The 22,590-nt window shown below is 45.4% G+C and overlaps 1 protein-coding gene across 1 annotated transcript; it reads right to left on the minus strand.

Annotated features, from left to right (window-relative positions):
* Positions 1-2,277: 2,277 nt before the first annotated feature.
* On the minus strand, positions 2,278-21,332 carry gabrp (gamma-aminobutyric acid type A receptor subunit pi). The gene is made up of 10 exons (XM_055887978.1): positions 21,086-21,332; positions 11,035-11,131; positions 8,949-9,066; positions 8,683-8,748; positions 8,206-8,423; positions 7,438-7,520; positions 6,796-6,933; positions 6,404-6,556; positions 4,128-4,321; positions 2,278-3,941 (listed from the first exon to the last, which is right to left on the minus strand). The coding sequence occupies exons 2-10, from the start codon at positions 11,088-11,090 to the stop codon at positions 3,615-3,617; spliced, it is 1,353 nt and encodes a 450-aa protein (XP_055743953.1). The 5' UTR covers positions 11,091-11,131; positions 21,086-21,332; the 3' UTR covers positions 2,278-3,614.
* Positions 21,333-22,590: the final 1,258 nt, after the last annotated feature.

Below are 22,590 nucleotides of genomic sequence, written 5' to 3' on the forward strand. Positions count from 1 at the left end.
CACTAGGTGTCAATAATTATCTACAGGAATTCACACCACTGATAAGACAGTATCTACAGTGCCTTTGGAAAGTATTCAGACTCCTTGACTTTTTCCACATTTTGTTATGTTACAGCCTTATTCTAAACATTTTTTTTTTAATGACACACAATACCCCTTGATGACAAAGCAAAAACACGTTTTTCGAATTTACGTACATATTCAGACCCTTTACTCAGTACTTTGTTGAAGCACCTTTGGCAGCGATTACAGCCACAAGTCTTCTTGGTATGACGCTACAAGCTTGGCATACCTGTATTTGGGGAGTTTCTCCCATTCTTCTCTGCAGATCCTCTCATGCTCTGTCAGGTTGGATGGGGAGCGTCGCTGCACAGCTATTTTCAGGTCTCTTCAGAAATGTTCGATCTAGTTCAAGTCCGGGCTCTGGCTGGGCCGCTCAAGGACATACAGAGACTTGTCCCGAAGCCACTCCTGCGTTGTCTTGACTGTGTGCTAAGCTTCGTTGTCCTGTTGGATGGTGAACCTTCGACACAATCTGAGGTTCTGAGCGCTCTGGAGCAGGTTTTCATCAAGGATCTCTCTGTACTTTGCTCCATTCATCTTTGCATCGATCCTGAATAGTCTCCCAGTCCCTGCCGCTGAAAAACATCCCCACAGCATGGTGCTGCCACCACCATGCTTCACTGTCGGGATGGTACCAGGTTTCCTCCTGATTGGAAGAAAGTCCTTGCAGCAATGTTCCAACATCTAGTGGAAAACCTTCCCAGAGGACTGGAGGCTGTAATAGCAGCAAAGGGGGGACAAACTACATATTAATGCCCATGGTTTTGGAATGAGATGTTCGACGAGCAGGTGTCCACATACTTTTAATCATGTACTGTATATCAGTGTCAGATGAAGCCTTTGTCTCTGAAGAACAATACTCCCACCATTTGATTCAGAAAGGTATTAACTCTAAGTTAAGCTTACATGCTGACTAGACCGGGCGCATGTTGATGTTGTCCACTCACACCAGACGCCATCAGGACACGCAGGTTGAAATATCAAAACGAACCCTAAACCATCTATATTAATTTGGGGACAGGTCGAAAAGCATTAAACATGTACGGCAATTCAGCAATTATTGTTGTTATTTTACCTGAAATGCATAAGGTCCTCTACTCCGACATTTAATCCACAGATAAAAGGGTAAATAGAGTTTGTTTCTAGTAATCTCTCCTCCTTCAAGGCTTTTTCTTCTTCTTTTGACTTTATATGGCAGTTGGTAACTAACTTTATGGGGCATTACCACCACCAACTGGACTGGAGTATGGACCTCAGTTCATCTTTCAATAAACCACGTGGGTATATGCTCCTAAAAACCAATGAGGCGATGGGAGAGTGTGGGTGCAATGATTGAATAACATGTATTTGTACATTTATTTTGCAACGATCTCGCACGCGACCCGAGCAGTGTGGTCAGTATGTCTGGATAGGCCTACTGACTAAAGACAAATCACATTGAAATATATATGGTCCCCTATTTTATTGTTGCAAATTCACAAGACAAACACAAGTACACAAATAAATAATTATTATCATAAATAATATACCCATGATAAAACATTAAATAAAATGTACAGATACAAAAAAATGCATCCAAAGTTTATGAAGACCATTGAATGATAGGTTTGATCCAGTGTGGGGCAGTCCAGTGTAGGGCAGTCCAGTGTAGGGCAGTCCAGTGTAGGGCAGTCCAGTGTGGGGCAGTCCAGTGTAGGGCAGTCCAGTGTGGGGCAGACCAGTGTGGGGCAGTCCAGTGTGGGGCAGTCCAGTGTGGGGCAGTCCAGTGTGGGGCAGAGCAGTGTAGGGCAGACCAGTGTGGGGCAGTCCAGTGTGGGGCAGTCCAGTGTAGGGTAGTCCAGTGTGGGGCAGTCCAGTGTAGGGTAGTCCAGTGTGGGGCAGTCCAGTGTAGGGCAGTCCAGTGTGGGGCAGTCCAGTGTAGGGCAGTCCAGTGTGGGGCAGTCCAGTGTAGGGCCGTCCAGTGTGGGGCAGACCAGTGTGGGGCAGTCCAGTGTAGGGCAGTCCAGTATAGGGTAGTCCAGTGTGGGGCAGTCCAGTGTAGGGTAGTCCAGTGTGGGGCAGTCCAGTGTAGGGCAGTCCAGTGTGGGGCAGACCAGTGTGGGGCAGTCCAGTGTGGGGCAGTCCAGTGTGGGGCAGTCCAGTGTAGGGCAGAAAGTGTGGGCCAGTCCAGTGTGGGGCAGTCCAGTGTGGGGCAGACCAGTGTGGGGCAGTCCAGTGTGGGGCAGTCCAGTGTGGGGCAGTCCAGTGTAGGGCAGACCAGTGTGGGGCAGTCCAGTGTGGGGCAGTCCAGTGTGGGGCAGTCCAGTGTGGGGCAGTCCAGTGTAGGGCAGTCCAGTGGCACCTCATCCCTATATACACACTTAGAAAAAAGGGTTCCAAAAGAGTTATTTGACTGTCTCCATAGGAAACCCCATTTCGGTTCCAGATAGAACCCTTTTTGGTTTAAAATATCATAAATATCTTATTTAAATAAGTATTCAGACCCTTTGCTATGAGACTCGAAATTGAGCTCATGTGCATCTTGTTTCCATTGATCCTCCTTGAGATGTTTCTACAACTTGAATGGAGTCCACCTGTGGAAAATTCAATTGAGAGGATCTGCAGAGAAGGATGGGAGAAACTCCCCAAATACATGTGTGCCAAGCTTGTAGCGTCATACCTAAGATGACTCGAGGCTGTAATCTTTGCCAAAGGTGTTTCAACAACGTACTGAGTAAAGAGTCTGAATACTCATGTACATTTGATATTTCAGTTTTTATTTTTTATACATTTGCTAATATTCCGAAAAATCTGTTTTTGCTTTGTCATTATGGGATATTGTGTGTAGATTGATGAGAAGAATAATTCACTATTTCATCCATTTTAAAACAAGACTGTAATGTAACAAAATGTGGGATATGTCAAGGGATCTGAACACTTTCTGAATGAACTGTACATGGAACCCAAAAGGGTTTTTACCAGGAACCAAAAAGGTTCTACCTTAAACCAATAAGGGTTATTCAATGGGTCCTCCTATGTAGACAACTGAAGAACCCTTTAAGGTTCTAGCTAGAACCTTTTTTTCTAAGAGTGTAGTGCACCATTTTTGACCAGGGTCCTTCTCTATAGGTGTTGGTCAAAGTAGTGCACTACATAGGGAAAAGGAGGCCATTTTTGGACACAGTCCCTATATAGCGCACTACTGTGCTTTGGTCAAAAGTAGTGTACCTCATAGAAAATAGGGAGCCATTCGGATCAGATCAGATGATGAGAAGAGACTTTTCAGATCAGATCAAGAGATGTGTGCTACTCAGATCAGATCAAGAGATGTGTGCTACTCAGATCAGATCAAGAGATGTGTGCTACTCAGATCAGGTGATGGGATGTGTGCTACTCAGATCAGATCAAGAAATGTGTGCTACTCAGATCGGATCAAGAGATGTGTGCTACTCAAATCAGATCAAGAGATGTGTGCTACTCAAATCAGATCAAGAGATGTGTGCTACTCAGATCAGATCAAGAGATGTGTGCTACTCTGATCAGATCAGATGATAGGATGTGTGCTACTCAGATCAGATGAAAAGATAGTAGAGCCAGTAGAAGACATTAACCGCCAGGAAGGTGAGGGGGAACACGGTGCGAGCGTGGCGGTCGATGTTGTGAGGGTTCTCTACACTAAACACAGACACCGCACGCCGCGACGCGTTCCTAAACGACGTCAGGCCACACCCCTTCCCCGGCTTCTTCTCTGTAGCCTCGGCCTCGCTGACACTCGTCTCCGATTGGTCAACAAGATCCTTTTGGGTGGAGCCTAGCTCAAGGACCTGATTTGGTTGGCTGGAGCTGACCACGGGCATGGTACCGTTTCTGTTGGAATCATCAAACTCCTGAAGGAGCTCCTGAGGAGAAGAGAGACATTTTGTCGTGGGGGGGGGTCTCATCTTAAGTACACATATATACATACACTCTCTGCATTGTTGGGGATGGACCCGTCACTGTTAGTCTGCACCTGTTGTTTACCAAGCTTGTGACAAATAGCATTTGATTTCATTTGACAGACACACACTTTTCTCTATTTGACAAACCCTATGTATGTCTCCTACGGTTTGGTGCTGCACGGTACAGAAGTGGGCGCAGGCGTACTCCAGCAGCGCCCCAAAGATGAAGGTGAAACAGATGCCCAGGTACACGTCTATGGCCTTGATGAAACAGTTGGCGTTGGGGAGAGAGGTACGGGCACCCATCATGAGAGTAGTCATCGTCAGCACTGTGGTCACACCTGGAGAATCATTAGAATGACAGTCATAGTCAGCACTATGGTCACACCTGGAGAATCATTAGAATGACAGTCATAGTCAGCACGGTGGTCACACCTGGAGAATCATTAGAACGACAGTCATAGTCAGTACTGTGGTCACACCTGGAGAATCATTACAATGACAGTCATAGTCAGCACTGTGGTCACACCTGGAGAATCATTAGAATGACAGTCATAGTCAGTACTGTGGTCACACCTGGAGAATCATTAGAATGACAGTCATAGTCAGCACTGTGGTCACACCTGGAGAATCATTAGAATGACAGTCATAGTCAGCACTGTGGTCACACCTGGAGAATCAGTAGAATGACAGTCATAGTCAGCACTGTGGTCACACCTGGAGAATGATTAGAATGACAGTCATAGTCAGCACTGTGGTCACACCTGGAGAATCATTACAATAACAGTCATAGTCAGTACTGTGGTCACACCTGGAGAATCATTATAATGACAGTCATAGTCAGTACTGTGGTCACACCTGGAGAATCATTATAACGACAGTCATAGTCAGCACTGTGGTCACACCTGGAGAATCATTAGAATGACAGTCATAGTCAGCACTGTGGTCACACCTGGAGAATCATTAGAATGACAGTCATAGTCGGCACTGTGGTCACACCTGGAGAATCATTAGAATGACAGTCATAGTCAGCACTGTGGTCACACCTGGAGAATCATTACAATGACAGTCATAGTCAGTACTGTGGTCACACCTGGAGAATCATTATAATGACAGTCATAGTCAGCACTGTGGTCACACCTGGAGAATCATTATAATGACAGTCATAGTCAGTACTGTGGTCACACCTGGAGAATCATTATAATGACAGTCATAGTCAGCACTGTGGTCACACCTGGAGAATCATTATAATGACAGTCATCGTCAGCACTGTGGTCACACCTGGAGAATCATTAGAATCACAGTCATAGTCAGCACTGTGGTCACACCTGGAGAATCATTAGAATGACAGTCATAGTCAGCACTGTGGTCACACCTGGAGAATCATTAGAATGACAGTCATAGTCAGCACTGTGGTCACACCTGGAGAATCATTAGAATGACAGTCATAGTCAGCACTGTGGTCACACCTGGAGAATCATTAGAATGACAGTCATAGTCAGCACTGTGGTCACACCTGGAGAATCATTACAATGACAGTCATAGTCAGCACTGTGGTCACACCTGGAGAATCATTACAATGACAGTCATAGTCAGCACTGTGGTCACACCTGGAGAATCATTACAATGACAGTCATAGTCAGCACTGTGGTCACACCTGGAGAATCATTATAATGACAGTCATAGTCAGCACTGTGGTCACACCTGGAGAATCATTAGAATGACAGTCATAGTCAGCACTGTGGTCACACCTGGAGAATCATTACAATGACAGTCATAGTCAGCACTGTGGTCACACCTGGAGAATCATTACAATGACAGTCATAGTCAGCACTGTGGTCACACCTGGAGAATCATTAGAATGACAGTCATAGTCAGCACTGTGGTCACACCTGGAGAATCATTATAATGACAGTCATAGTCAGTACTGTGGTCACACCTGGAGAATCATTAGACTGACAGTCATAGTCAGTACTGTGGTCACACCTGGAGAATCATTATAATGACAGTCATAGTCAGCACTGTGGTCACACCTGGAGAATCATTACAATGACAGTCATAGTCAGCACTGTGGTCACACCTGGAGAATCATTAGAATGACAGTCATAGTCAGTACTGTGGTCACACCTGGAGAATCATTACAATGACAGTCATAGTCAGCACTGTGGTCACACCTGGAGAATCATTAGACTGACAGTCATAGTCAGCACTGTGGTCACACCTGGAGAATCATTAGAATGACAGTCATAGTCAGCACTGTGGTCACACCTGGAGAATCATTACAATGACAGTCATAGTCAGTAGTAATACACCTAGACGGATGGGTGGATGGATGACGAATGGAACTTGCTTGTACTCTATACTCAAATGAATGAATGAATATGTAAGTGACAGGGTTAATACACACACGCAGTGTGACTGACCGATGCAGGTGCGTGCGGGGACAGATGATTGGCTGATCCAGAAGGAGACCCAGGAGAGCACCACCAACAGAGTAGAAGGGGCGTATGTCTCCAGGATGAAGAACAACACGTTCCTGCGCAGAGCAAAGTGGAGCACCAGCTTCGGGTACAGCCCTGTACACACACATACACACACACACACACACACACACACACACACACACACACACACACACACACACACACACAAACACACAAGGAGGCCCGCAGACACAAAGCATGCGCGAACAGGTTAGAAGCAGTTATCTGACTTTATAGTGTCGTACTTGGTGAGATAGACCAGTAGACTGTAAGGTAAGTTATGTTTGCACGCGCGCACACACACACACACGCACACACACACACACAGGTACCTGTCTCATAGACAGCCTCAGAAACAGATGTGTAGTAACTCTCAACACTGTACTGGGCAAGGCGCAGTGTGTCCAGACCCTTCACTGAGTCATTCCCTCTAGTCCAGTGGAAGATTACATCCTGTAGGTTATAGCCCCCTGGAAACACACACAATCACACACTTGTCCTCCATGGACGTTTTTAACTAAACTAGCACCAGAAGTCTCCACAAGAAGAGTAAACCAACAAACATTTGACCAACTGGTGACATATTGTTAGTCCCCACGAGGTCAAAAGCAATTTTTCAGGGAGTTTAGGGTTAAGGTTAGATTTATTGTTCGAACTATGTTAAAGGTTAGGGTTAAGGTTAAGGTTAGGTTAAGATTACAGGTTAGGGTTAGGTTTAGGGATAGGGAAAATAGGATTTTTGAATGGGACTGAATTGTGTGTCCCCACAAGGTTAGCTGTACAAGACTGTGTGTGTGTGTGTGTGTGTGTGTGTGTGTGTGTGTGTGTGTGTGTGTGTGTGTGTGTGTGTGTGTGTGTGTGTGTGTGTGTGTGTGTGTGTGTGTGTGTGTGTGTGTGTGTGTGTGTTGTGTGTGTGTGTGTGTTGTGTGTGTGTGTGTCCACGCCAAGACAAACAGGAAGGGTGGGCTACTCACAGCTCTCCAGCTGTAGGGTGCACACCTGTCTGTCCATTGGGTACTTGGTCAGGTCCATGTTACAGGCGATGGTCGCTGTTATTCTGTGATGGGGAGGGTGGGGAGATGGGGGTGGAGAGAGAGAGAGATGGAGTGAGATATAGAGAGTGATAGATGCAAAGGTGGTGTGTAGACAGCTGGTCTGTGGACAACCTGTTGATAAACAGCTGGTCTGTGGACAACATGTTAATAAACAGCTGGTCTGTGGACAGCATGTTAATAAACAGCTGGTCTGTGGACAACCTGTTGATAAACAGCTGGTCTGTGGACAACCTGTTGATAAACAGCTGGTCTGTGGACAGCATGTTGATAAACAGCTGGTCTGTGGACAACCTGTTAATAAACAGCTGGTCTGTGGACAACCTGTTAATAAACAGCTGGTCTGTGGACAACCTGTTGATAAACAGCTGGTCTGTGGACAACCTGTTGCTGTACCTTACGGTCATCCAGTTGGAAAGGGAATAGTTTTTGCAGAGAGGGTTAGATGCACAGGAATGGAGTCTACTCTTGGGGAGTATCTGTACTTCAACACCACCAGGGCAGTTTATAATAATATAATAATACATGCCATTAAGCTGACGCCTTTATCCAAAGCGAATCACAGTCAGGCATAGTCAGGCATTTTTTACGTACGGGTGGCCCCAGAAGGATTCCGACCCAGAACCCTTGGCATTGCAAGCGCCATGCTCTAGCGACTGAGCCACAAGTACACAAGACATTAGTACGTACCGTAGAGCATAGAGAACGGTCCCGTTGCTGAAGATCCGTATGAGACGGTTCTCCACAGTGACGTCATGCAGGAAGGAGCGTTTGGAGTCTGGAATGAAGGTGTCTGGGATCCAGAGGAGGGAGACTAGTCGTCCATCCACACTCACACTCTCATTCCCTGGGAACACCAGCCGTGAGTCCCTCCAACGCTGACGCAAGAAGATAGTGGCTGTGTAGTCCTGAGGACCAGGTGAGAGAGAGAGAGAGAGAGAGAGAGAGAGAGAGAGAGAGAGAGAGAGAGAGAGAGAGAGAGAGAGAGAGAGAGAGAGAGAGAGAGAGAGAGAGGAGAGAGAGAGAGAGAGAGAGAGAGAGAGAGAGAGAGAGAGAGAGAGAGAGAGAGAGAGAGAGAGAGAGAGAGAGAGAGAGAGAGAGATTTACACATTAAAACAGACATGCATGCAAGCAGACCCAGACACACACACACAGGTTCAACATTACCATATTGATTTCTGAGATGGCATCAATGCTGGCGATATCCAGACTCATCCCAATCTCAACAGGGCCCTCTGGAGAGGAGAGAGACTGTTATAGCACTTCAGTAGGTTTTGTTTGTGTGTGTGTGTGTGTGTGTGTGTGTGTGTGTGTGTGTGTGTGTGTGTGTGTGTGTGTGTGTGTGTGTGTGTGTGTGTGTGTGTGTGTGTGTGTGTGTGTGTGTGTGTGTGTGTGTGTGTGTGTGTGTGTGTGTGTGTGTGTTAACTCTCCACACCATTGAAGTTGGGCCTCATGTAGCGGTTATATCCCTTCATTAGTTTCTGGATGGTGGGATGCAGCTGGGAGCCATTTGAGTCCTCCCAGTGGTGACTCTCAGGGAGCATACATCCACTGTAGGAGAGAGAAGAGGTGGAGGGGAGAAGAGAAGAAGAGAGGTGTGGAATATGAGCTAGCCACCTGTAAGATCAGTAACTGAGATTAGTACCAATATGAGAACCACATACATCCACTGTAGGAGAGAGAAGAGGTGGAGGGGAGAAGAGAAGAAGAGAGGTGTGGAATATGAGCTAGCCACCTGTAAGATCAGTAACTGTGAGATTTGTACCAATATGAGAACCACATACATCCACTGTAGGAGAGAGAAGAGGTGGAGGGGAGAAGAGAAGAAGAGAGGTGTGGAATATGAGCTAGCCACCTGTAAGATCAGTAACTGTGAGATTTGTACCAATATGAGAACCACATACATCCACTGTAGGAGAGAGAAGAGGTGGAGGGGAGAAGAGAAGAAGAGAGGTGTGGAATATGAGCTAGCCACCTGTAAGATCAGTAACTGTGAGATTTGTACCAATATGAGAACCACATACACCACTGTAGGAGAGAGAAGAGGTGGAGGGGAGAAGAGAAGAAGAGAGGTGTGGAATATGAGCTAGCCACCTGTAAGATCAGTAACTGAGATTAGTACCAATATGAGAACCACATACATCCACTGTAGGAGAGAGAAGAGGTGGAGGGGAGAAGAGAAGAAGAGAGGTGTGGAATATGAGCTAGCCACCTGTAAGATCAGTAACTGAGATTAGTACCAATATGAGAACCACATACACCACTGTAGGAGAGAGAAGAGGTGGAGGGGAGAAGAGAAGAAGAGAGGTGTGGAATATGAGCTAGCCACCTGTAAGATCAGTAACTGAGAGATTAGTACCAATATGAGAACCACATACATCCACTGTAGGAGAGAGAAGAGGTGGAGGGGAGAAGAGAAGAAGAGAGGTGTGGAATATGAGCTAGCCACCTGTAAGATCAGTAACTGTGAGATTAGTACCAATATGAGAACCACATACACCACTGTAGGAGAGAGAAGAGGTGGAGGAGAGAAGAGAAGAAGAGAGGTGTGGAATATGAGCTAGCCACCTGTAAGATCAGTAACTGAGAGATTAGTACCAATATGAGAACCACATACACCACTGTAGGAGAGAGAAGAGGTGGAGGGGAGAAGAGAAGAAGAGAGGTGTGGAATATGAGCTAGCCACCTGTAAGATCAGTAACTGTGAGATTTGTACCAATATGAGAACCACATACATCCACTGTAGGAGAGAGAAGAGGTGGAGGGGAGAAGAGAAGAAGAGAGGTGTGGAATATGAGCTAGCCACCTGTAAGATCAGTAACTGTGAGATTAGTACCAATATGAGAACCACATACACCACTGTAGGAGAGAGAAGAGGTGGAGGAGAGAAGAGAAGAAGAGAGGTGTGGAATATGAGCTAGCCACCTGTAAGATCAGTAACTGAGAGATTAGTACCAATATGAGAACCACATACACCACTGTAGGAGAGAGAAGAGGTGGAGGGGAGAAGAGAAGAAGAGAGGTGTGGAATATGAGCTAGCCACCTGTAAGATCAGTAACTGTGAGATTAGTACCAATATGAGAACCACATACACCACTGTAGGAGAGAGAAGAGGTGGAGGGGAGAAGAGAAGAAGAGAGGTGTGGAATATGAGCTAGCCACCTGTAAGATCAGTAACTGAGAGATTTGTACCAATATGAGAACCACATACACCACTGTAGGAGAGAGAAGAGGTGGAGGGGAGAAGAGAAGAAGAGAGGTGTGGAATATGAGCTAGCCACCTGTAAGATCAGTAACTGAGAGATTAGTACCAATATGAGAACCACATACACCACTGTAGGAGAGAGAAGAGGTGGAGGGGAGAAGAGAAGAAGAGAGGTGTGGAATATGAGCTAGCCACCTGTAAGATCAGTAACTGAGATTAGTACCAATATGAGAACCACATACACCACTGTGTATTGAAGTCCTTCCATATAATCTCCTGATTCTCCCTGACCCATGACCCCTGACTTCTCACCTCTGAGTTAGGACCACGCCCAGGGTCAGGAAGGTCAAAGGGTGGGTAGGTATCATGATCAGGCTGTCAAAGGTCACCAAAGGTCAGCAGCTGTGGACTGAGATAGAGATAACAGAGCTGAGAAACAGGAAGTGAATGAGTCTACTAGGTTTTCTTGCTAGATATACAGACAACATGTTGATTATTACTCAACTAGGGGCATATTCATTAGAGAAAAATAATAACATTAAAAAAAATATTTTTTTAAATATAAATGAAGGAACATATAACGCACCACCCAGGTGACTGTCGATCAATTGTGCTCACGTTGTCATGCTGCATCACGCAGTTGCTAGGCCAATCGTCACGCGATCCCTTCTCAAAGTGTATATGTCGAGGAAATAGGCCTATTTTCCTCAAAAATACGTAATGTCACGATTTCAAAGCTTTATGATATTTCAGATAGCAAGTTAATTATCTCACATCTAGGAAAAGATTTTGACGAAATTAGTACTAATGTTGGGTTTTTGAGCTAGCGCCCAATAGCTATGGTAGAGTAAGTCAGGGTGTGACTAGGGGTTTAAGTCTAGTTTATTATTTCTATGTGGGGTTCTAGGTTTAATTTGCTATGTTGGGGTTTGTGTATGATTCCCTATTAGAGGCAGCTGGTAATCGTTGTCTCTAATTGGGGATCATACTTAAGTTACATTTTTCCACCTGTTGGTTATGGGATATTGTTTATGTAGAGTGTGTTTGAGCACTACGTAGTCACGGGTCTTTGTAAGTTATTTTGTTTCCAGTTTCACTTATTCATCAAAAGATGTGGAACCTTGGTCCATCCATTATTACGAACATCGTGACAACATGCTGATAGTCTTTGGTATTACTGTGAGTAGCTTAATTAGCTACCCAGCCCCTAGAGAAAGCATCGCATTGAGAATTGTATAGTCTACTTGAGCTGCAACATATTTCCAAAACGATAATGCTACCAACCTTATTATTATGCCAAAATGAAACATTTGACCATAAAAAATATTGTTCTCTCATATTAGTGTTATTTAACACTGTGAATTAAAAGAATGAGGTGTTTTGGGTGGATTTTCCCGTTAAGAGATGAAGGAAGTTTTGATCTTTTGCCCTGGTCTAATGCTTAAACACCTGATTCAGCTAATCAATAAGGCATCAATAAATCAGCAATATCACACACACACACATTCACACGCACGCACGCACACACACACACACACACACACACACGCACACACACACACACACACACACACACACACACACACACACACACACACACACACATACACACACATACATACACACACACACACACATCTGCGGTCCATCATATCTGCTGTCCATTATATCTGCGGTCCATTCTATCGGCTGTCCATTCTATCTGCTGTCTCTGCTGTCCATTCTATCTGCTGTCTACTCTATGTGTTGTCCATTCCATCTGCGGTCCATTCTATCCGCTGTACATTCTATCTGCTGTCTCTGCTGTCCATTCTATCTGCTGTCCATTCTATCTGCTGTCCAATCTATCTGCTGTCCAATCTATCTGCTGTCCATTCTATCTGCTGTTCATTCTATCTGATGTCCATTCTATGCTGCCCATTCTATCTGCTGTCAATTCTATGCTGCCCATTCTACCTGCTGTCCATTCTATGCTGTACATTCCATCTGCTGTCCATTCTATCTGCTCTCCATTCTATGCTGTCCATTCTATCTGCTCTCCATTCTATGCTATCTATTATATGCTATCCATTCTATATGCTGTCCATTCTATGCTGTCCATTCTATGCTATCCATTATATATGCTGTCAATTCTATGCTGTCCATTCTATGCTGTCCATTCTATATGCCGTCCATTCTATGCTGTCCATTCTATGCTGTCCATTCTATATGCTGTCCATTCTATGCTGTCCATTCTATATGCTGTCCATTCTATATGCTGTCCATTCTATATGCTGTCCATTCTATATGCTGTCCATTCTATATGCTGTCCATTCGATATGCTGTCCATTCTATGCTCTCCATTCGATATGCTGTCTATTCTATGCTGTCCATTCTATATGCTGTCCATTCTATGCTGTCCATTCTATATGCTCTCCATTCTATGCTCTCCATTATATGCTGTCTATTCTATGCTGTCCATTCTATATGCTGTCCATTCTATGCTGTCCATTCTATATGCTGTCCATTCTATGCTCTCCATTCTATGCTGTCTATTCTATGCTGTCCATTCTATATGCTGTCCATTCTATATGCTGTCCATTCTATATGCTGTCTATTCTATATGCTGTCCATTCTATGCTCTCCATTCTATGCTGTCTATTCTATGCTGTCCATTCTATATGCTGTCAATTCTATGCTCTCCATTCTATGCTGTCCACTCTATCTGCTCTCCATTCTATGCTGTCCATTCTATGCTGTCCATTCTATGCTGTCCATTCTATGCTGTCAATTCTATGCTGTCCATTCTATGCTGTCTGAATCTCTTGATTATTTTGCACTAAGTGTTTTGACTCATCACATACGCTGCTGTTACTGTTTATTATCTATCTAGTTGCCTCGTCACTTTATCCCCACCTACAGTACACTGCTGTTACTGTTTATTATCTATCTTGTTGCCTCGTCACTTTATCCCCACCTACAGTATACTGCTGTTACTGTTTATTATCTATCTTGTTGCCTCGTCACTTTATCCCCACCTACAGTATACTGCTGTTACTGTTTATTATCTATCTTTTTGCCTCGTCACTTTATCCCCACCTACAGTATACTGCTGTTACTGTTTATTATCTATCTTGTTGCCTCGTCACTTTATCCCCACCTACAGTATACTGCTGTTACTGTTTATTATCTATCTTGTTGCCTCGTCACTTTATCCCCACCTACAGTACACTGCTGTTACTGTTTATTATCTATCTAGTTGCCTCGTCACTTTATCCCAAACTACAGTATACCGCTGTTACTGTTTATTATCTATCTTGTTGCCTCGTCACTTTATCCCCACCTACAGTATACTGCTGTTACTGTTTATTATCTATCTTGTTGCCTCGTCACTTTATCCCCACCTACAGTATACTGCTGTTACTGTTTATTATCTATCTTGTTGCCTCGTCACTTTATCCCCACCTACAGTACACTGCTGTTACTGTTTATTATCTATCTAGTTGCCTCGTCACTTTATCCCCACCTACAGTAAACTGCTGTTACTGTTTATTATCTATCTTGTTGCCTCGTCACTTTATCCCCACCTACAGTATACTGCTGTTACTGTTTATTATCTATCTTGTTGCCTCGTCACTTTATCCCCACCTACAGTATACTGCTGTTACTGTTTATTATCTATCTTTTTGCCTCGTCACTTTATCCCCACCTACAGTATACTGCTGTTACTGTTTATTATCTATCTTGTTGCCTCGTCACTTTATCCCCACCTACAGTATACTGCTGTTACTGTTTATTATCTATCTTGTTGCCTCGTCACTTTATCCCCACCTACAGTACACTGCTGTTACTGTTTATTATCTATCTAGTTGCCTCGTCACTTTATCCCAAACTACAGTATACCGCTGTTACTGTTTATTATCTATCTTGTTGCCTCGTCACTTTATCCCCACCTACAGTATACCGCTGTTACTGTTTATTATCTATCTTGTTGCCTCGTCACTTTATCCCCACCTACAGTAAACTGCTGTTACTGTTTATTATCTATCTTGTTGCCTCGTCACTTTATCCCCACCTACAGTATACTGCTGTTACCGTTTATTATCTATCTTGTTGCCTCGTCACTTTATCCCCACCTACAGTATACTGCTGTTACTGTTTATTATCTATCTTGTTGCCTCGTCACTTTATCCCCACCTACAGTATACTGCTGTTACTGTTTATTATTTATCTTGTTGCCTCGTCACTTTATCCCCACCTACAGTATACTGATGTTACTGTTTATTATCTATCTTGTTGCCTCGTCACTTTATCCCCACCTACAGTATACTGCTGTTACTGTTTATTATCTATCTTGTTGCCTCGTCACTTTACCCCCACCTACAGTATACTGCTGTTACTGTTTATTATCTATCTTGTTGCCTCGTCACTTTATCCCCACCTACAGTACACTGCTGTTACTGTTTATTATCTATCTTGTTGCCTCGTCACTTTATCCCCACCTACAGTATACTGCTGTTACTGTTTATTATCTATCTTGTTGCCTCATCACTTTATCCCCACCTACAGTATACTGCTGTTACTGTTTATTATCTATCTTGTTGCCTCGTCACTTTATCCCCACCTACAGTATACTGCTGTTACTGTCTATTATCTATCTTGTTGCATCGTCACTTTATCCCCACCTACAGTATGCTGCTGTTACTGTTTATTATCTATCTTGTTGCCTCGTCACTTTATCCCCACCTACAGTATACTGCTGTTACTGTCTATTATCTATCTTGTTGCCTCGTCACTTTATCCCCACCTACAGTATGCTGCTGTTACTGTTTATTATCTATCTTGTTGCCTCGTCACTTTATCCCCACCTACAGTATACTGCTGTTACTGTTTATTATCTATCTTGTTGCCTCGTCACTTTATCCCCACCTACAGTATACTGCTGTTACTGTTTATTATCTATCTTGTTGCCTCGTCACTTTATCCCCACCTACAGTATACTGCTGTTACTGTTTATTATCTATCTTGTTGCCTCGTCACTTTATCCCCACCTACAGTATACTGCTGTTACTGTTTATTATCTATCTTGTTGCCTCGTCACTTTATCCCCACCTACAGTATACTGCTGTTACTGTTTATTATCTATCTTGTTGCCTCGTCACTTTATCCCCACCTACAGTATACTGCTGTTACTGTTTATTATCTATCTTGTTGCCTCGTCACTTTATCCCCACCTACAGTATGCTGCTGTTACTGTTTATTATCTATCTTGTTGCCTCGTCACTTTATCCCCACCTACAGTATACTGCTGTTACTGTTTATTATCTATCTTGTTGCCTCGTCACTTTATCCCTACTTATATGTACATACAGTATCTACCTCAATGACCTGGTACCCCTGCACACCGTCTCGGTACTGGTACCACTGCACATCGTCTCAGTACTGGTACCCCTGCACATCGTCTGGTACTGGTACCCCTGTACGTCATCCTGGTACTGGTACCCCTGCCCATTGTCTCGGTACTGGTACCCCTGCACATCGTCTGGTACTGGTACCCCTACACATCGTCTGGTACTGGTACCCCTACACATCGTCTGGTACTGGTACCACTGCACATCGTCTGGTACTGGTACCCCTGCACATCGCCTGGTACTGGTACCCCTGCACATCGTCTGGTACTGGTACCCCTACACATCGTCAGGTACTGGTACCACTGCACATCGTCTGGTACTGGTACCCTTGCACATCGTCTGGTACTGGTACCCCTGCACATCGTCTGGTACTGGTACCCCTACACATCGTCTGGTACTGGTACCCCTGCACATCTTCTGGTACTGGTACCCCTGCACATCGTCTGGTACTGGTACCCCTGCACATCGTCTCGGTACTGGTACCCCTGCACATCGTCTGGTACTGGTACCCCTACACATCGTCTGGTACTGGTACCCCTGCACATCGTCTCGGTACTGGTACCCCTGCACATCGTCTTGTTACTGTTACCCCTGCACATCGTCTCGGTACTGGTACCCGGTACCCCTGCACATCGTCTGGTACTGGTACCCCTACACATCGTCTGGTACTGGTACCCCTGCACATCGTCTCGGTACTGGTACCCCTGCACATCGTCTCGGTACTGGTACCCCTGCACATCGTCTCGGTACTGTTACCCCTGCACATCGTCTCGGTACTGGTACCCGGTACCCCTGCACATCGTCTCGGTACTGGTACCTCTGCACATTGTCTGGTACTGGTACCCCTGCACATCGTCTGGTACTGGTACCCCTACACATTGTCTCGGTACTGGTACCCGGTATCCCTGTACATTGTCTGGTACTGGTACCCTTGCACATTGTCTGGTACTGGTACCCCTGCACATCGTCTGGTACTGGTACCCTTGCACATTGTCTGATACTGGTACCCCTGCACATCGTCTCGGTACTGGTACCCCTGCACATCGTCTCGGTACTGGTACCCCTGCACATCGTCTCGGTACTGTTACCCCTGCACATCGTCTCGGTACTGGTACCCGGTACCCCTGCACATCGTCTCGGTACTGGTACCTCTGCACATTGTCTGGTACTGGTACCCCTGCACATCGTCTGGTACTGGTACCCCTACACATTGTCTCGGTACTGGTACCCGGTATCCCTGCACATTGTCTGGTACTGGTACCCTTGCACATTGTCTGGTACTGGTACCCCTGCACATCGTCTGGTACTGGTACCCTTGCACATTGTCTGATACTGGTACCCCTGCATATTGTCTGGTACTGGTACCCCTACACATCGTCTGGTACTGGTACCACTGCACATCGTCTGGTACTGGTACCCCTGCACATCGCCTGGTACTGGTACCCCTGCACATCGTCTGGTACTGGTACCACTGCACATCGTCTGGTACTGGTACCACTGCACATCGTCTGGTACTGGTACCCCTGCACATCGTCTGGTACTGGTACCCCTGCACATCGTCTGGTACTGGTACCCCTACACATCGTCTGGTACTGGTACCCCTGCACATCGTCTGGTACTGGTACCCCTACACATCGTGTGGTACTTGTACCACTGCACATCGTCTGGTACTGGTACCACTGCACATCGTCTGGTACTAGTACCCCTACACATCGTCTGGTACTGGTACCCCTGCACATCGTCTGGTACTGGTACCCCTGCACATCGTCTGGTACTGGTACCCTGTGTTCTGTATGTAGCCAGATTATTTCTATGGTGTGTTTATTCATCTTTATAATTTCTCTATTATTTCCAAAAAAAATAAAAGATCTGCGTTGTTGTGAATGGCCATTAAGTATCAGACAGGGAGGTCAGTAAGCATTTCACTGTTGGTCTACACTCACTGTTAACAAAGCATGTGACAAATAACATTAGATTCTATTTCGATTCTCATCTTTCATCTCTCACTACTCAATCCTATCCCTCATTCTTCCCACAGCACCTAAGACCTCCCCCCGGCATCCCTCCTTCCTTTTTCTCATCCATCCATCCATCATCCATCCTTCAGTCTCTCTTACTGACTGTCACTGTCACTCGCTACCCTCCCTGTTTCCTGTAGAGCTGTTCTCTTCACTCTCTCCATCTCTCTCTATCTCTCTCTCTCTCTCTCCCTCTCTCTCTCTCTTCACTCTCTTCGCTCTCTTCACTCTCTCTCTCTCTCTCTCTCTCTCTCTCTCTCTCTCTCTCTCTCTCTCTCTCTCTCTATCTATCTCTCTCTCTCTCTCTACACTCTCTCCATCTCTCTCTTTTCACTCTCTCCATCTCTCTCTTCACTCTCTCCATCTCTCTCTTTTCACTCTCTCCATCTCTCTCTTCACTCTCTCCATCTCTCTCTCTCTTCACTCTCTCCATCTCTCTCTTCACTCTCTCTCTCTCTCTCTCTCTTCACTCTCTCCATCTCTCTTCACTCTCTCTGTCTTGACTCTCTCATCTCTCTCTCTCTTCACTCTCTCCATCTCTCTCTCCATCTCGCTCTCTCTTCACTCTCTCCATCTCTCTCTCTCTTCACTCTCTCCATCTCTCTCTCTCTTCACTCTCTCCATCTCTCTCTTTCTTCACTCTCTCTTCACTCTCTTTCTCTTCACTCTCTCCATCTCTCTCTTTTCACTCTCTCCATCTCTCTCTTCACTCTCTCCATCTCTCTCTCTCTTCACTCTCTCTGTCTTGACTCTCTCCATCTCTCTCTCTCTTCACTCTCTCCTCTCTCTTTTCACTCTCTCCATCTCTCTCTCTCTTCACTCTCTCCATCTCTCTCTTCACTCTCTCCATCTCTCTCTCTCTTCACTCTCTCCATCTCTCTTCACTCTCTCTGTCTTGACTCTCTCCATCTCTCTCTCTCTTCACTCTCTCCATCTCTCTCTCTCCATCTCGCTCTCTCTTCACTCTCTCCGTCTCTCTCTCTCTTCACTCTCTCCATCTCTCTCTCTCCCCATCTCTCTATTTCTTCACTCTCTCCATCTCTCTCTCTTGTCACTCGCTCTCTCTTCACTCTCTCCATCTCTCTCTTCACTCTCTCCATCTCCCTCTCTCTTCAGTCCCTCCATCTCGCTCTCTCTTCACTCTATCCATCTCTCTCTTTCTTCACTCTCTCTTCGCTCTCTCTCTCTTCACTCTCTCCATCTCTCTCTTTTCACTCTCTCCATCTCTCTCTTCACTCTCTCCTCTCTCTCTCCATCTCTCTCTTCACTCTCTCCCTCTCTCTTCACTCTCTCTGTCTTGACTCTCCATCTCTCTCTCTCTTCACTCTCTCCATCTCTCTCTTTCTTCGCTCTCTCTTCACTCTCTCTTTCTCTTCACTCTCTCCATCTCTCTCTCTTCACTCTCTCCATCTCTCTCTTTTCACTCTCTCCATCTCTCTCTTCACTCTCTCCTTCTCTCTCTCTTCACTCTCTCCTTCTCTCTCTCTTCACTCCATCTCTCTCTCTCTCTTCACTCTCTCCCCCTCTCTTCACTCTCTCTGTCTTGACTCTCTCCATCTCTCTCTCTCTTCACTCTCTCCATCTCTCTCTCTATCTCTCTCTTTCTTCACTCTCCCCATCTCACTCTTGTCACTCCCTCTCTCTTCACTCCCTCCATCTCTCTCTCTCTTCACTCTATCCATCTCTCTCTTTCTTCACTCTCTCTTCACTCGCTCTTCACTCTCTCTTCACTCTCTCTTCACTCTCTCTCTTCACTCTCTCCATCACTCTCTTTACTCTCTCCATCTCTCTCTTTCTTCACTCTCTCAATCTCTCTCCATCTCTCTCTTTCTTCACTCTCTCCATCTCTATCTCGCTCTCTCTCTTTACTCTCTCCATCTCTCTCTCTCTTCACTCTCCATCTCTCTCTCTCTTCACTCTCTCCATCTCTCTCTTGACTCTCTCCATCTCTCTCTCTTCACTCCCTCCATCTCTCTCTCTCTTTACTCTCTCCATCTCTCTCTCTTCACTCTCCATCTCTCTCTCTCTTCACTCTCTCCATCTCTCTCTTGACTCTCTCCATCTCTCTCTCTTCACTCCCTCCATCTCTCTCTCTCTTTACTCTCTCCATCTCTCTCTTTACTCTCTCCATATCTCTCTCTCTTCACTCTCTCCAGCTCTCTTTACTCTCCTCATCTCTCTCTCTCTTCACTCTCTCCATCTCTCTCTTGACTCTCTCCATCTCTCTCTCTTCACTCCCTCCATCTCTCTCTCTCTTTACTCTCTCCATCTCTCTCTTTACTCTCCATTTCTCTCTCTTCACTCTCTCCAGCTCTCTTTACTCTCCTCATCTCTCTCTCTCTTCACTCTCTCCATCTCTCTCTTTCTTCACTCTCTCCATCTCAATTCAATTCAATTCAATTCAAGGGGCTTTATTGGCATGGGAAACATGTGTTAACATTGCCAAAGCAAGTGAGGTAGATATTATACAAAAGTGAAATAAACAATACAAATTAACAGTAAACATTACACATACAGAAGTTTCAAAACAATAAAGACATTACAAATGTTATATTATATATATACAGTGTTGTAACAATGTAACATCTCTCTCTCTTCACTCTCTCCATCTCTCTCTCTCTCTCTCTTCACTCTCTCCATCTCTCTCTCTCTCCATCTCTCTATCTCTCTCTTCACTCTCTCCATCTCTCTCTTTCTTCACTCTCTCCATCTCTCTCTCTCTCTTTACTCTCTCCATCTCTCTCTTTCTTCACTCTCTCCATCTCTCTCTCTCTCTTTACTCTCTCCATCTCTCTCTCTCCACACCACAGATGAACACTTTTCACCATTATCTCTTTAATTGAACAGACAATCTCTCTCTTTCCCTATCTCTCTCTCAACACCTCTCTCTTTTCCTATTTATCTCTGTTTCTCTCCCTTTCAGAACCCGCCTCCCGCCCACCCTCTATTTCTTACCTTTCGTTTATTTGTCTTCCAAAACTCTTTGTTTCTGTTTTTCTGTCTCACAGACTCGGGTCATTCCTTCACCACTTCTTTATCCAGATCTTTCTCTCCTCTGTTGTCTCCTTCCTGTGCTCCTCTGGGTCCAGTGACAGTGATTGGTCCTTAAGCCTGCGTATTAATATGGATTAATCTCAATGTTTTCCACATAAGCCAATACATCACTGTCAGTCACGATGAATGCCTGTCTGGTGTGTGGGAATGAGTGTCTGTACGCTGTCTTTTTCTCTCTGTCACTGAAATCTCTTCTGCGCTTCTGCCCTCCCCTCCCCCTCTCAGTCTTTCACACCCTCCCCCCACCACCTTCCTTCCCCCCTCTTATGTTCTCGCTCCTCTTTCTTGCTCTCTCACTGTGTGTGTGTGTGCCTGTGTGTGTGTGTGTGCCTGTGTGTGTGTGTGCCTGTGTGTGTGTGTGTGCCTGTGTGTGTGTGTGCCTGTGTGTGTGTGTGCCTGTGTGTGTGTGTGCCTGTGTGTGTGTGCGTGCGTGTGCGTGTGCGTGTGTGTGTGTGTGTGTGTGGTGACAGGTGTTTGCCTGGGATGGAATGCCAGAGAGAGCCAGAGGTGAGTTGAATAATTAGACATAGACAGTTTTGCCTGAAGAGAGACTGATGATCACACACAAACACTAAGACACTCAGACAACTGTGACATATATCCATTCCATTGTAGTTCAGGTTTAATGCCCCATGTACATTCTGAACCATAGTAGAATTGCATAGTGGACGAGGTATCAGAATGTCTTACAAACACAGCGGTGCTATTTGAGGGCATGTGGTGAAGAGTGATGGCTCTACAGGCCTGTCTAATGGTAGAGCTGGAGGAACTGGCTCTACAGGCCTGTCCAATGGTAGAGCTGGAGGAACTGGCTCTACAGGCCTGTCCAATGGTAGAGCTGGAGGAACTGGCTCTACAGGCCTGTCCAATGGTAGAGCTGGAGGAACTGGCTCTACAGGCCTGTCCAATGGTAGAGCTGGAGGAACTGACTCTACAGGCCTGTCCAATGGTAGAGCTGGAGGAACTGGCTCTACAGGCCTGTCCAATGGTAGAGCTGGAGGAACTGACTCTCCATGACTGTAGTATAGTGGCTCTCTTCTCTGTCTTCCTATGGATCCTGTCTGTGTCTGTCCCTCTTCTCTCTCCTGTGTTTGAGCCTATAAAAACACACACACAATTTGGCGATGAACACAGGGCATTCAAGGAGAAGTCTCTCATGCAGGATACAGTGGCCCTGATGGTGATGAAGCCAAACATTGAGTTTATCTTTTGTTTATCATTCCCAAATCGGTTTCTGCCCACAGCCACCCCAGGGGATTATAAAACACAGCTCAGTGTTAGGTTTAGTCTTTCTCTCGCCCTTCAGATGAAGATTTGTGGGATTTGGGACTAGTTCTGAATAGAGTGGAAATAAAATAATCCAGAGTGTTGTAATCCGCTACCACAGACTCCAGCCTTAACTCTAG

The sequence above is a fragment of the Salvelinus fontinalis genome, chromosome 29, assembly GCF_029448725.1.
Source record: "Salvelinus fontinalis isolate EN_2023a chromosome 29, ASM2944872v1, whole genome shotgun sequence".
Classification (NCBI taxonomy): domain Eukaryota; kingdom Metazoa; phylum Chordata; class Actinopteri; order Salmoniformes; family Salmonidae; genus Salvelinus; species Salvelinus fontinalis.